This window comes from Coccinella septempunctata, chromosome 9 (genome assembly GCF_907165205.1).
Source record: "Coccinella septempunctata chromosome 9, icCocSept1.1, whole genome shotgun sequence".
In the NCBI taxonomy this organism is placed as follows: domain Eukaryota; kingdom Metazoa; phylum Arthropoda; class Insecta; order Coleoptera; family Coccinellidae; genus Coccinella; species Coccinella septempunctata.
In genome coordinates, this window is record NC_058197.1 from 18432699 (window position 1) to 18447533 (window position 14835).

The 14835-nt window shown below is 40.3% G+C and overlaps 1 protein-coding gene across 9 annotated transcripts in view; it reads left to right on the top strand.

The window, feature by feature from the left end:
• Nucleotides 1–14835, top strand: part of LOC123319848 (ephrin type-A receptor 7) — a 152280-nt gene that overhangs the window by 79345 nt on the left and 58100 nt on the right. For all 9 annotated transcript variants that reach the window (XM_044906828.1, XM_044906830.1, XM_044906832.1 and 6 more), the window contains exon 3: nt 12006–12085. In XM_044906828.1, the coding sequence (XP_044762763.1) occupies nt 12006–12085 (80 nt within the window). The remainder of the gene's footprint in view (nt 1–12005; nt 12086–14835) is intronic.

The following is a 14835-nucleotide window of genomic DNA, read 5'->3' on the forward strand; positions in this document are numbered from 1 at the left end:
CTCTTCTAGTAAAAAATTTGAGAATTTCATCCATTTCGACGCAACCGTTCGGTCTTGAGGAAGTTTTAACTGAACCCAACTTTTTGGGAAATTTTCGCAGATCGTCTTTAGAGGAATTAATCTTCCAGGAAAACTATCGTAGATCCAAACGTGATACATATTCTGAAAGAGCAACTCTTCTAGTAATAAATTTGAGAATTTCATCCATTTCGGCGCAACCGTTCGGTCTTGAGGAATTTTTAACTAAACCCAACTTTTTGGGATATTTTCGCAGATCGTCTTTAGAGGAATTAATCTTCCAGGAAAACCATCGTAGATCTAAACGTGATACATATTCTGAAAGAGCAACTCTTCTAGTAATAAATCTGACAATTTCATCCATTTAGGCGCAACCGTTCGGTCTTGAGGAATTTTTAACTGAACCCAACTTTTTGGGAATTTTTCGGAGATCGTCTTTAGAGGAATTAATCTTCCAGGAAAACTATCGTAGATTCAAACGTGATACATATTCTGAAAGGGCAACTCTTCTAGTAATAAATCTGACAATTTCATCCATTTAGGCGCAACCGTTCGGTCTTGAGGAATTTTTAACTGAACCCAACTTTTTTGGAAACTTTCGCAGATCGTCTTTAGAGGAATTAATCTTCCAGGAAAACTATCGTAGATCGTTACTTGATACATATTCTGAAAGAGCAACTCTTCTAGTAATGAATCTGAGAATTCCATCCATTTCGGCGCAACCGTTCAGTCTTGAGGAATTTTTAACTGACCCCATCTTTTTGAGATTTTTCGAAGGTCGGACTTCGAGTAGTTTTTCTCCCAGGCAAATTATCGTAGATCTAAATGTGATACCTACTCTGAAAAAGCAATGTAACAGTTCGTACACCCTCCCGGGACCACCGCTAAATTCCAGCCACCATAACCGCGTCTCGAACGAGCGTAGCCTCGAAAATTATGACATTCCATTTTTCCCGAACTCACTTTTAATATCTGGAAGGAAATTAACCCGAAAGTGGATTTCTCCGCAATTTTGCCGAGGATAATGGCAGGACCAGGATGCCGGTAGTCTCTAAATTTCCACTGTTTATCGTCCGATCTTTCTCTTTTTAATTCTGCCCTCCATGAATGCGTAATTCGTTGAGCCGGGATTTTGTTCTCGACGTTGGGGATTATGCCGGAGTCTGTGGCACCTGATCAACTCTTTCGACTGCGTAGTTATTCGTCCGTTTGTTCATTATTTTGAATGAATATTACCTCTTTTAACTCGAGTACAAAAATAAAAGTTATAAGGTTTCATTTGACGAGAGGAAATGGTGAGCCAACTCAAGAGATTACAAGAAGATTAAATAATACTTTCTTTGATCCTGATCGAAGGACCAATTTTCGTTTCGATATTTATCCATCGATTATCTTGCAAAGTGTTACCAACAGGACACCAAGAACGTTCCAAGGCGTATACAACACCCATCTGCCCCCTGTGACGTCACACCACGGCTGAAATAAATAGACTCAAATAAGTCGAGGATGTCGGATCATTTATGCTTGTCTCGCTCGAAATTTTCTAGGTTGGCTCCGAAACAAAGCGGACATTTGTACAAAAATGCCGCATTTCCTTCGGTTGATAGATCTACGGCGAGATTACCCCTTAACCGGCAAAAAGCACAGGGAAAAATAGACGTTGGGAAAGCGACAACAATATCGGATTTTACGGGGAGATAGAGAGTCGCGCAAAAACGACTCTACGGCCGAATCTGGCGTCGGGATGGAAATGCGGACGTATGAGGCGCAAATTGACGCGTTCGCACACATGCTTCCGCGAATTTTCCGTATAATAGGACCTACGTCCCGTTGTTTATCGACCGTTTTCCGTTGTTCCATCTATGCCTCGGAGATTTCCTCGAAGGGTTCGGATCGCGATTGGAAAATATCGGATTTGCGCTGGATTTTCGCGGATTTTCGACAGACAGGGAAAATTGCGATTTTTCTGGATAAAAACCCGGTATTATAACATGGAAATGGAGTACACAGATTCCAATATTGCCAGCTAGTCATGAACGAGAGTAGGAAATCCCGAAGAAGTCGAAACATCTAAACAGGATCATTGTCCCTCATTATTGTAGTGTAGTGTCTAAGTATTTCAATGAGAAGAGGGGGTTTTCAGCGAAATCAGGTGAACAAAGATGGCCCTGATGGTGCAACATCTAGCCAAGACAGTGGGAGTGCTCGAACGAGTCGCCACTGTCTTTCGACGACCTCCTTTTTCCGTGGAGTTTCTCACAGAGAGAAAGAGAAAGAGATTATGTTATTCCGATGCGAAGAAACGCTTTTTCTCCACTCATTACGAAGGATGATACGCGTCCGATGCGTTTTTTGTCTCCTAGAGGACCACCCCACATTGAATAAAATTGTTTTCCCATCGTCGAATGGTTTTTACTTTCGTCTAATCTAGTCGGTTCTAGTTCGACGCGGCGTTTTAATTTGTTTCGACTGTTGTTTGAATAATTGCGTTATAATCTTCGCCATTGTTATGAAATTTTGACGAAATTGTTCGACTTTTTTCACCTACTGAGAATGTGTTGGAAGAATTCTCAATGAAATGCTGTTTGATTGCGCTTAATTCTTCGCCAGAAAATATGTTTTTTACTTTAGATGCTTCTCAAGGGAAATATTCGAATAGTTTGGGAAATATCTGAGTAATTATTGTACAAGTTTAGCAGTGAACTCCCTTCGGTGAAAACGAAGGCTTGATAGTAAATAGTTCAGAAATACCTGAAATATCTGAGCAATATCTTGAATATTCGAGAAATATTGGGAATATTTGAGAAATATAAGAAATATGTGAGGAATATCTGAAACACATATTCAAGAAAAAACGTGAACATTTGAGAAATATCTCAAATATTCAATAAATTACAGGAATATTCAAGAAACTTTGGAAATATCTCAAATATTCAAGAAATAACGGGATTATTCAAGAAACTTAGGAAATATTTGAGAAATATCTCAAATATTCAAGAAATAACGGGATTATTCAAGAAATCTGGAAAATATTTAAGAAATATCTCAAATATTCAAGAAATAACGGGATTATTCCAGAAACTTGGGAAATATTTAAGAAATATCTCAAATATTCAAGAAATATCCGAAATATTTCAGAAATACCGGAAATTTTCGAGAAATTTCTCAAATATTCGAGAAATATAGGGAATATTCAAGAAATATGGGAAATATGTGAGGAAATCTGGAACTCATATTCAAAAGAAGCGGAACTATTCAAAAAATATCTCAAATATCCAAGAAATATCTGAGAAAAATGAGAAATATCTAGGTATTTATTGTTCAAGTTCAGCAGCAAACTCCTAAAAGTATTTCTCAAATATCGGTACTCCAAATTCTGAGAAATATCGAAAATTTTCGAGATACTTAACAAAATATCAGATAATTTCTGAAAGGTAAAAGTGAAAATCCCCACGCCGTCTCCGTTACTGGGTCCCATGCTTCGGAAACTTCGAATCTCCGGATCCCAGAAGCATCCCGGACCCCCCAACCCCCGCCTCGCCCCGCTCTCCCCCCTCCCACCTCCTCCGCCCCTGTGTGACTCGATTTGTCGGGACAAAAAGCCAGAGAGGACGGGGTACAAGCGGAGATGCACTCAATTGTGAGTTAGTAACGAGTAGTTGAACAAAGGAAATGCGCATTATAATGGAATGCCGAGATGAATTCCCTAAAATGATATCATTTCCAACACTAAATTCGTTTGAAGGCGCTCGCGGAAAGGGAGAAAATGGCGTATTACGGGCGTCCTTATTGCGACGGAGAGCTGGGGCTACGTTAGGCCGCGTTCACACCAAACGTCCGTCTGTACTCAAAGTAAGAGCTACGGATCCCTGTCGACGTGTGAGATAGCCCTAACGTCGGAAGGGAGAAAACTGGTGGATGGGGGCGTTCGGTATAATTTCTTAGACCAGCACACGCTTCGCAACACACACACACAGGGTCATCAGGAGGGTTGGTTGATGATATTTATTTTTGTCGCTCCCCCCAGACTCCGGGAGTGTATTTATTCGTGAAAATTACCCGACCAAACCCTGATTCGAGTGTTCTTACTGGTTGGATTTCTTCGCGTGTCCGTACGATACCCGGGGGAAGCGAGAAGATGGTCTCTCAATTTTAATCCGAGGTTTTCCTCCTCTGAAATAGTTAAATCCACGTCGTGTACTTCCTGCTTCCTTCAGTTGGCGAGAATACCTAAGATTGTGTTCGCAGGGAGGGCAGAAACGTTGACAGGGATGTCGAAACCCTAAGGAACACAAAGAGTCCTTCGGCACCTATCTCCTCCCACCAGAGCTCGATCAGTGACCCTTCGAAACTCGTCAACTCGCACCCTGTAGAATGGTTCATTCGGAACGTAGTGTGTCGTTGAAAAACTTTTTCGTGCTACACGAGCGTGGATATGACTTAAATCTTAAAAATTATCGGCTCAATTCCTCCTGAGACCAAATGATTACCATGAAAGGACTTTCTTATCTGCGATTATGAAGATAAGTGAAGAAAAATTACCGGGAAAGCTTTTCCTCGATGTGGATAGAGGTCACGTCTTGTCGAAAGCTCGGCTGGCAAAGTGCTTGACTAGCAAACTTGAGGTCTTGGGTTCGAATCCCGCCCCTGAAGGTACTTTTTTACTTTTTCTTGGTTCGTTTCGATATGAGGTCCTCTCCTATGAAGGGCTGGAAGTCTGTCGAGGGTTATACACTGATTGTTACCCTCAAAATTCAACTTTCAACCCGCGTTTTGTTTCTGACCTCGTCGGTTCGATTTTCCCAACGGAAAATCAGGACGAAACTCATCAAATTTTAACGCGGCTTGTATAACGGAAGCCCCACGATCGTTTCCGCATTTGTAAACCGGAAGAATATACGCGGCGTAATTTCCTAGGGATCGTTTTCATTTTTTTTTTTGGTAGTGGCGTTCGGTTTTTAAACGCGGGGCATCATTGTCGACCCGTTTCTCGAAAATGACTGATGGACGCGTGTTCGAGGCTGAAAATTAACGATTTTCCGCGTTTTTCCACGAGGAAAAACGTGTTTTAAAACGGGCCTGATGAATGGGGCATTGTCATGTACGGTTTGGCGTATGTTTGGAGTCGCTGCGATAATTGTCGTTGATGAATGATGCTCTCCTACCTTCGGGGGCGTTTTGTACGTTGGCAATCCGAACACGAAGGGCCTCTGGATAATTTGCAAAGTCTGACAACGCTAGTGGTGCTAGATGAAGCCTAGAGAAGCATCTATTGGCCTCAGAAGGTCTTCTGTCTCTCGAGTTGATTCTGAACTTGGTACTCCACGTTGAATGGTCAATTTTTGTGAGGGAGATGATATCTCTAGCCTCTACAGAATCTACACTGCAGTTTCATTTGACCTCCTTGCATCGGTGAAGAAAGCTAGAGCATCTGCTCTTAAAATAAGACCATCAAACCTTTGAATACTAACATACATAGGTGTGGGAGTTGCTTAAGGACCCATGTCCTAGGTCTGTCATGAGGTTCTGCAGATACCCTTGCAAATATGGGTAACAACACCTTCCTTCTAGGGAATTAAACCGCTTTCCAAAAGAAGCAGATCATAAGTAAAGCTTTGATCACTCACAAAGACAAATTGGTCCCTTGTAACTAAACGACAAGCCCTCCTGACAACTTCCAGCCTTCTTTCCACTCGAACCCTCTCCAGTACCGACGATCAAAGTGACCGCTTTATGCATTTTCGAGACGGAACTGGACCGTTGCGGCTAGAATTCCTCGACGAGAGTTATTCAGCGTCTCTTTGAGGATTTCCCCACCCAAGAAGCTCGTATTTTCCGAAGGAGCATTTCCGAGAGTCTCGAGGACGGTATTTAGAGGACGCTGCCACTTTCGTCGTGTCTGGAATTGATGAGGTAACTTTAGTTGTCGAAGAAATAGTTCTGAAAACTTAACTCGGGTTATAGTTGCTCTTGGAAGTCACCAGAGTTATGAATAAGGGTTAACCGATGACCTAAAGTGCTCCCTTTTTCCCAACCTGAAGCTGCTCATCCAATTCCAGAGTTGTATTCTGCAATTCTTAGACCAACCATTCTTCGCATTATCATTCCAACGAATGTTTTTCACGAAGGCGTCGATTCCCGCAGAAAAGGAACTTATCGCCGTCCCTTCGGCAATATTTCACCGGGGTAATAAAGCAATTAACATCCCTTATCAGTTCGGAGTCCGGTACACGAGGTCCCAGAGGTAACAGCGGAGGCTTGAAGGGCGTAGGGGGGAGCGGAGCGGGGTAGGTACGCCGTCGGGGTTCGCAAAAGGGGTAACGTAAACTCCGGAATTTGATTCGCGTGGATGTTTCGCCGCCAAGACGACCCTTCGATCGATAATGGGCCCCGCAGAATGCCTGGGGGACCCGGAGGGCACGCCACTGTAGCCGCTCTCTCCCGCCCTAGACGAACGCTGGTCCGGATCCGGGGGGTTTCGAGGAATAAGGGACGGATTGAGGTCAACCAATCCAAAAGTAACATGGAATATCCAACTAGAATCTTTAACGTGCTATGCAAGGATCAGAATCCTGACTATCAAGTCGGATTACTGATAAACAAGTCTGAATTTTCTGATGCAAATGTTAGATCAAGACAAAATTCTGACTTGTATCTCAGAATTTGGACTTTTTCCTTGAATTTTTATCTCAAAATTCCTAATTGTATCTCAGAAATCAGACCTATTTCTCAGAATTCGCACTTGTATCTTTGATTTCAGACTTGTATCTCAATATTCATACCTATTTCCTAGAATTTGTATCTCAGAAATCAGACCTATTTCTAAGAATTTCTACTTGTATCTCAGAATTCCGACCTGCATCTCAGAATTCAGACTTGTATCTCTGATTTCAATCTTGTATCTCAGAATTCCGTTCTGCATCTCAGAATTCGGACCTGTATCTCTTATTTCAGTCTTATATCTCAGAATTCGGACTTGTATCTCAAAATTCAGGCCTATTTCCTAGAAATTCATATCTCAGAAATCAGACCTATTTCTAATAATTTCAACTTGTATCTCAGAATTCAGACCTGCATCTCAGAATTCGGATTTGCATCTCTGATTTCAGTCTTGCAACTCAGAATTCCGACCTGTATCTCAGAATTCAGACTTGTACCTCTGATTTCAGTCTTGTATCTCAGAATTCAGACTTATTTCTCATTGTTTGGACTTGTACGTCAGACTTTAGAGTTGTATCTTAGAATTCTACCTATTTCTTACAATTTTGACTCTGTAATCGCACTTGTTTTTCAGAATTCCAGAGTAGTATCCTAAAATTCATATCTATTTCTCAGAATTCCGACTTTTATCTCAGCATTCCGACTCTTATCTCAGTATTTTGACTTCTACGTCAGACTTTCGACGAGTATCTCAAAATTCAGACCCATTTTCCAGAATTTATATCTCAAAATTCCGACTACTATCTCAAACACTCACAATTCGGACGTCTTTCTCAGAATTCGGGCTCATTTCTCAGAATGGTTTCTCGGATTTAAGTCTTGTATCTCAGAATTTAGACTTGTTTATCAGAATTTGTATCTCAAAATTTCAACTTGTATCCCAAAAATCATACTTATTTCTCACAATTCCCACTTATATCTCAGAATTCAGACATGTTTCTCAGATTTCCAACTTGTACATCAAAATTTCTAGATGTATCTCAGAATTCAGACTTGTTCTTCAGAATTCCGACTTGTAGGTTCATAAAAATTTCTAGATGTATCTCAGAACTCAGACTTATTCGTCAGAATTCCGACTTGTTCATCAAAATTTCTAGATGTATCTCAGAATTCAGACTTATTTCTCAGAACTCGGTCTTATTTCTCAGAATTTTGACTATTATCTCAGATTTCAGTCTTGCATCTTAGAATTTAGACTTATTTATCAAAATTTGTATCTCAAAAATCATACTTATTTCTCACAATTCCCACTTATATCACAGAATTCAGCCTTGTTTCTCAGAATTCACACTTGTACATAAAAATTTCTTGATATATTTCAGAATTCAGACTTATTTCTCAGAAAGCACTTCGTGATTTCAAGATAGTGGCTTAATAAGTAATAATTTATATATTCCAACGGCCAAGTTTATTCGTGAGATCATCCATTCGCGCATCTACAATATCCCCTTTTTTGTCCCTCTATCAAATCGCCATCACAATATGAGGCAATCAGGAGAGGTTGCTGCGTAATGAAGATATCGCATTGCTACGCTATAAAGCCGGTCGAGACTTTATACATTTAGTAATTAACTCATGTGCCATTGCATTACTCGAAATTAGTTATCGATCGGAACGTGGAGTGTATGGCGAATGAAGAACGAACGGGGAAAACGGTAAAATAAACAGCGAGCTTTGTCACATCGGAATAAACGACTTTTGTTAGTCAATTGATGGCCGTAGGGAGATCCGCTCGGACTACAAATGATCCGGAATTCGTTCCATAATCGTCTTATCTGCGATTAGTAGAACCTCCGGTAGAACTAAGTGATATTAAAATAAGAAAGGGGTGCCTCTAAGAATGGTGGAAGATGTTAATGTATACTACACTTCATAGATAGGAAACGAGTCACACTCTAAGGTTCCTGCATTGCTAGGCTTAGGGCTCGATCAGATTTTGTTGGCCAGTACTAGAACTTGCTTTCTACTGTTAAACTTTCAATATCTTCTTTGAGAGATGACTGGATAGGACATTTTCCTCTGAGCTGAGTTCCAATCAGTGGAAGCGTCTTATTTGGAAACCGTTGTTTGTGGAAACTCCTTGAGTTGGAGGTGTAAGCTCGCAGGAAAACAATGTTTTCTGCTGGATCAGAGCCGTTGGTTCCTGTACAGCGCTACCTAGTTATATAATTTCCACGCCAAACGTTACCGACCCAGTTTCCCGATCCAACCTAACCCAACCCGGTCCGAATCCGAATTATCCTGATCGCGTGCTCCGCCAGTCTATCGGATAAGTCCCGCGCGGCCGTTCCGGGCCACGAAAACATACTTTACGTTCGTTACTCATTCATGCGGCCGAACGGGAGCACTTTTTCCGGCGGGAAATTCCTAGATCGCCGAGGAAAATCTCCGGGGAGACGCGAAGACAAGAAACGGAGTTGTTTATTCAATTTCGACGGGGCCCTGTTCGTTCTTTCGGGCCCATGAGATTCCGCTGTAGAACGGGAGGGGGGGTGGGTTGGTAGATGTAGGAGGTTATGGGCCCAGGGATGAATTTTGGATTCGTACTGGAATTTATCAGTGCGTTCTTCCCCAGTCGCTTTAGAAATGGCTTTATTTTCAGACTGATGTCAACGTTGAAGTCCCAACAAGACCAACTGGCGAAATTTTCTGTTAATAACGCGTTCCTAATTCGATTTGCCGGAGCTGTAACGTCCTGAGAAGGGTTGCTCTCCTAATTCGGCAGAGCGTTGAAATAACGTCGAGGATACTGAAAATTTCATGGATACACAACAGTTGACGATTACAGAGTATATTTCTTGTTACTTTCATCGTCGCGTCTGTTTTCGCAAACGCTCCTCTCGACTATCTTCAAATTTTCAGTTAGATTACAAGGGTTCTCTCGTGAGGAGCTCTTCGTTCGTAATAATCTTATTTTAGCGATGTTCAGTTCATTTCAGAACGTATGTAACGTACGTAAAGTTTGAGGACAATCTGTTAACACACTTCGACGACTTTTGTGTCACTGTACCACACTCATTTTTGATGGAGTCAAATAATTGCTTACATGTTCTCGCAGAATCCTAAACGTTTTCTTGATTAGTTCTCTCAAATTCAAAGGATGACGACCATTAGAAGTAAAAAGGAGTGTGAATCATAGACATAGTCATCGAACACTCGTTGACAGGTATGGCAATCTAAAGGCATTGAACAAACGCAACAACGTCATCTAAGACAGATAATGCCCATCAGATGGTTCCACAAAGTTTCAAATGCAGAAGTCTTGCAACGCGCGAGTTGTACAACAATTGAGACTCAAGTAACGAGGGCCCGACTCAGATGGAGCGGCCACATTCTGAGGATGCAAGACACAAGACTCCCCAAAATAGCTCTGTATGGAGAAATCACAGAGGGAGCTCGGAAACCAGGAGGCCAGTATGAGCGGTTTAAGGATATACTGCATCAATCCCTAAAATCAGTTGGTGCCAATCATAACTGGGAACAACTAGCGTTAGACAGATTACAGTTATACAGTTATATTACGGTTATAATGGAGACTCGAGAAGAATACAACGGTAGCCTGATCTGGTTGGTGACTATCCATGCCCAGAGTGTGGAAGGATCTGTAGGTCATTGTTGGATCTCTTTAGTCACAGGGGGACACACAGTCGCAAGTAGCCCTAAGAAATTACAGGTTTCATCGCACCGATAGTCTGGTTTTTGAGTCTTTTTGAAGATTTATGCTCGGTTAAGGGATACAGCAATGAATGATGATGATATTCTGAATGTAATTTTGTTTTTTCAGGAGTGGCACAGCTCATTATGAAAATTTAAAATGGCTATATCTTTTTATCAGGGGCGAATCGGAAAAAATGGTATAAAAAAAGTGTTTCTTTTGATCTCGAAAATCTACGGTTAAAATATTTGTACGGGTTGACGACTCTCCCTGTCTCTTTATTCATAATGAAAAATTTATTCTTCCTTGACATCGAAAACTATCATTTTCTGAAATCATTCACTGAAAAAAAGGGTTCGAAGGCTTGGGAAATGAGCCTCTGTGCGAATTTTCTTCCTCGGCTCAGGTCAACGGTAACCAATGTCAATTGCACCGATACATAACAGAAATGACCTCGAGCTCGTTAACGTATAAAACCGCCCGACGCGCCATCTACGTTCCGGGGACGACCGAAACGCACACCGCCGTCCCAGTCTGTTATTTTGTCGTTACACCAGAACGACCTCTCATCCTTTGTAATCTCCAAACTGCTGCAATACGGCCGGAACATCCTACCCCATTTCAAAGCATGCCTACATTACACTCGCTCACACACACACACACACAATCCTTAATCTAGTGGGCTGAAGCCCGCATCTAGACGAACGTTTAGTCAGATTAGGACCGGCCTGGACCGCCGCTGCGCTGCGCCTCTCGCGAACGCTGCTTGATGGCGTCCTGATGGAGTTTTTGTCCCGAAACGGCGCGGCATAAATGATATCTTGATCGGGGCTAAGTTTTAGACGGGGTCTCTGGTTCGTGTTTGAGGAGTAATCGAGAGTTTTTGTCGGAGGTTGTTGAGGTGGAATTTACTCGCTTCCCGTGTAAAGGATGAATTGGTCGGGGAAGGGAGATCCTGAGGGAGATTGAAAGGATGAGTTTCTTCCCGGGAATGGAAGTTTATTCGCTTGCCATCTCGGTCCTGGTGTTTTTCTGTTCCTATCTATTCATGGCGTTGCTAAATGAGAAGTTAAATTAGAAGTTTCTTAGGCTGAGAGTATGGAGAATACCTGGTGGTACAGTTACTGCAACTTGGCAATTACTCGAACCAAAAATAATACGAAAATTATTACCAAGGATGAAAAACAATATGCCATCGTCAGGGTCACCAAATAGAGTATGATCCATCGAAGAAAAGCAGCTGCTGACCATGGTTTCGGTCTCGTTTGACCTCGTCAGAGCAACATAACTTCTTTTCCGATGGAGTACCTTTGAAATTGACGTACCCTCATTCAATACTGGCACGCGCTACTGACTACTATATATCAATATTAATTCTTTATTATTACGAACACTCGTATTCAAACCAATTAATTTGACCACGACACATGACAGTTATTATCACAGGCACTTGTGTTTTTGATAAATCGTGAAGAAAATGACTCGATCGGTGTTTTTAATGCTGGGGGCTTTTTTAAAGGAAAGTGGAAGTCATCAAAATAAGTCAGTCCACATCAGCCAAACCGATTTTATCTTGCTCTATCAATTCCTTGACATCCTCTTTCTTTTTCAGTGGTTTTATTGGACACGACGTCAGAAGAAAGTTTGGATTGGACTAAATTTCCTTTTGGACCCAGTGCACCGACGCCAGGGGTAAGTTGATTTATTTTTCTTGCGGCGTTCTGTCAATCCATTTCAGGCTTGTGCGGTTGCAGAAGGTATATATAGATGAGGTAGCTTTGAAGGCTCGAAGATTAATATTTCAGAAAGAATTCAATTGATCTATAAATTGTGGTGAAAGAATGTAGATAATCATAAGCATGTGAGGACAGCAATGCTGACTGAAAAATGCCTTTCTCAGGATATATCGAGCGTTATCCGTCTCCTAGAAATAGATAAACGCGCTCCCTAGTTTTCTCGGTAAACTGACAGAGTCCTATTTCCGAAATTGTCTACACCGAAGAATGTCTCTCTTTGATAAGCAGTAGATGCACGAGACCTTGATAAAGATTGAATGAAACACGCTGCTTTTTGCTGCTTAAGTCTTCGTGGTATAACTCGGTGAATTATTCAATCCCACTTAGACAACGTCGATCATCTGATGAAACCTCATCGTCAAGTATATACGCTCCCATATTCGGAGACAATTCCAGATATAAAATAATCTCCCATAAAAAAGGCACCATTGTCGTTGGTAACCCTAATTAAAAGGATGATTTATCGCTTCATCCGAAGATATATATGCCTCCTTTCCCCATTGTGTATTCTTGGGTCGTAACAATATATTATTTTTAGCCGTTTATACACCTCTGTCCTTTACCGTATCGGTGTTCCTGAAATACCAACTTTGCCTTATATTTTTTTTTATCTCCTACACCCCCGCAGAATAAACTGCCGCTCCGTATATTTCTCCCTTTATTTCATCTTCGAACTATTCCCCAGTGACACAGTATTTGAATATTATGAGGGAACCGGGGGGAACGAGGACTGTTTCAATATGCCGTCAGGTCGAAAGTCTCGAATATGCGAGATTCTATTCTTGCTGAGAATTCGCACAGGACATGGGGTTGATTTTGGTTTGTTATTTACATTGCAAATTTCCATTCAGGCTCACTTTCTTCTTTTTTTATACTGTAAAACCATGAAGAAATACACATTTTCTACTCATCACCTCAAAGAGTAGAATAGAAAGATATTCTCCTAAATTATTGACAGAAAAAAGTATCAGCGTTTCGAAGTTTGTCCTTATATTTCTTCCCAAGGTAGAATAATCAAAAAAATGAAAGTAGCCATGAAAATATTTCTGACATTTCCTACACTCCTCTCAATACTTATATTTTCGTAAGATTTACCAGATTTCTGAGATATTTCAAATACAGAGTACTTCATCTAAGTCTGATATTTTTCATACTTTTTCTCAAAAAACATGTCTGAAACCTAACTAATATTTCTTATATTTCCTAGATTTCTTAAATATTTCTGAGATATTTCTGATATTTCCTATACTCCTAAATTCTTTTACTAAATATTTCTGAGGGTTTTGGATATTTCTGACATTTCTTACACTCCTCTCAAATATTTATTCCTTAATACTTCTCATATTTCCGTAAGATTCACGAGATTTCTGAGATATTTCAGAGTATTTCATCTAATTCTGATATTTTCCATACTCCTTCCAAATTTTTCTCAAAAAAAATGTCTGAAACTCATATTTCTTATATTTCCGGAGCATTTCCGAGATTCCAAAAAAGTTTCTGAGATATTTCTGATATTTCCTATACTCCTAAATATATTTTTAATGAATATTTCTGAGGTTTTCGGATATTTCTGACATTCCCTACTCTCCTCTCAAATATTTATTTGGTAATAATTTTTATTTTACGTAATATTTCTGAGATTTCTGAAATATTTCTAATACTTACAGGGTATTTCATTTATTTCTGATATTTGCATACTCCTCTCAAATATTTTCGAAAAATCATTCTGAAACTTTCTTATATTTCTTATATTTCCGTAATATTACCGAGATTTCTGAAATATTCCTGAGATATTTCTCATATTTCCTATACTCCTAAAATATTTTCACTAAATATTTCTCAGGGTTTTGGATTTTTAATACTTACAGGATATTTCATTTATTTCTGATATTTCCATACTCCTCTCAGATATACTCAAAAAATAATTCTGAAACGTACTAATGTTTCATATATTTCCGGAATTTCTGAGATATTTCTGATATTTCCTATACTCCTAAAACATGTTCATTAAATATTTCTGGGGATTTTGGATATTTCTGAATTATTTCTGACATTTTCTACGGTACTCTCGAATATTCTCATCAAATATTTCACTTATGGAAGGTTTCCGAGATTTTTGAGATATTTCTGATACTTCCTATACTCCTAAAACATTTTCACTAAATATTTCTTGCAGTTTTGGATATTTCTGAATTATTTCTACGGTTGATATTCTTATCAAATATTTAACTAATGAAAGGTTTCCGAAATTTCTGAAATATTTCTTATAATCATGGAGTATTCCCGATATTTCTCATACTTCTCTAATATTTTTCACCCTACATTCAAAAAAATCCAAACGCACCGAATCCCAAGAGCTTGGTGGCCGTTCATCGCGAATTTTACCATTCCACAGCGATAATTGTTCCGAATGCGTGGATAACCTAATTACTCGGGTAGTCGACTCTGAACAGAAAGGCCTACCATATAAGTTTCGTCCACCTGGTTCCCTCTACCACAAAGCTTTCCCCCGCAACCTCGCAGATGGGAAAATCTCTTTCATCTTCCACCTTCGACGACTACGACCCGAGGCGGTCCTAATACCGGGCAGACCGAAGTTCATTTGGGATGCGACGAGACCTTCGCCCCTCTAATTTCCGACGCAGC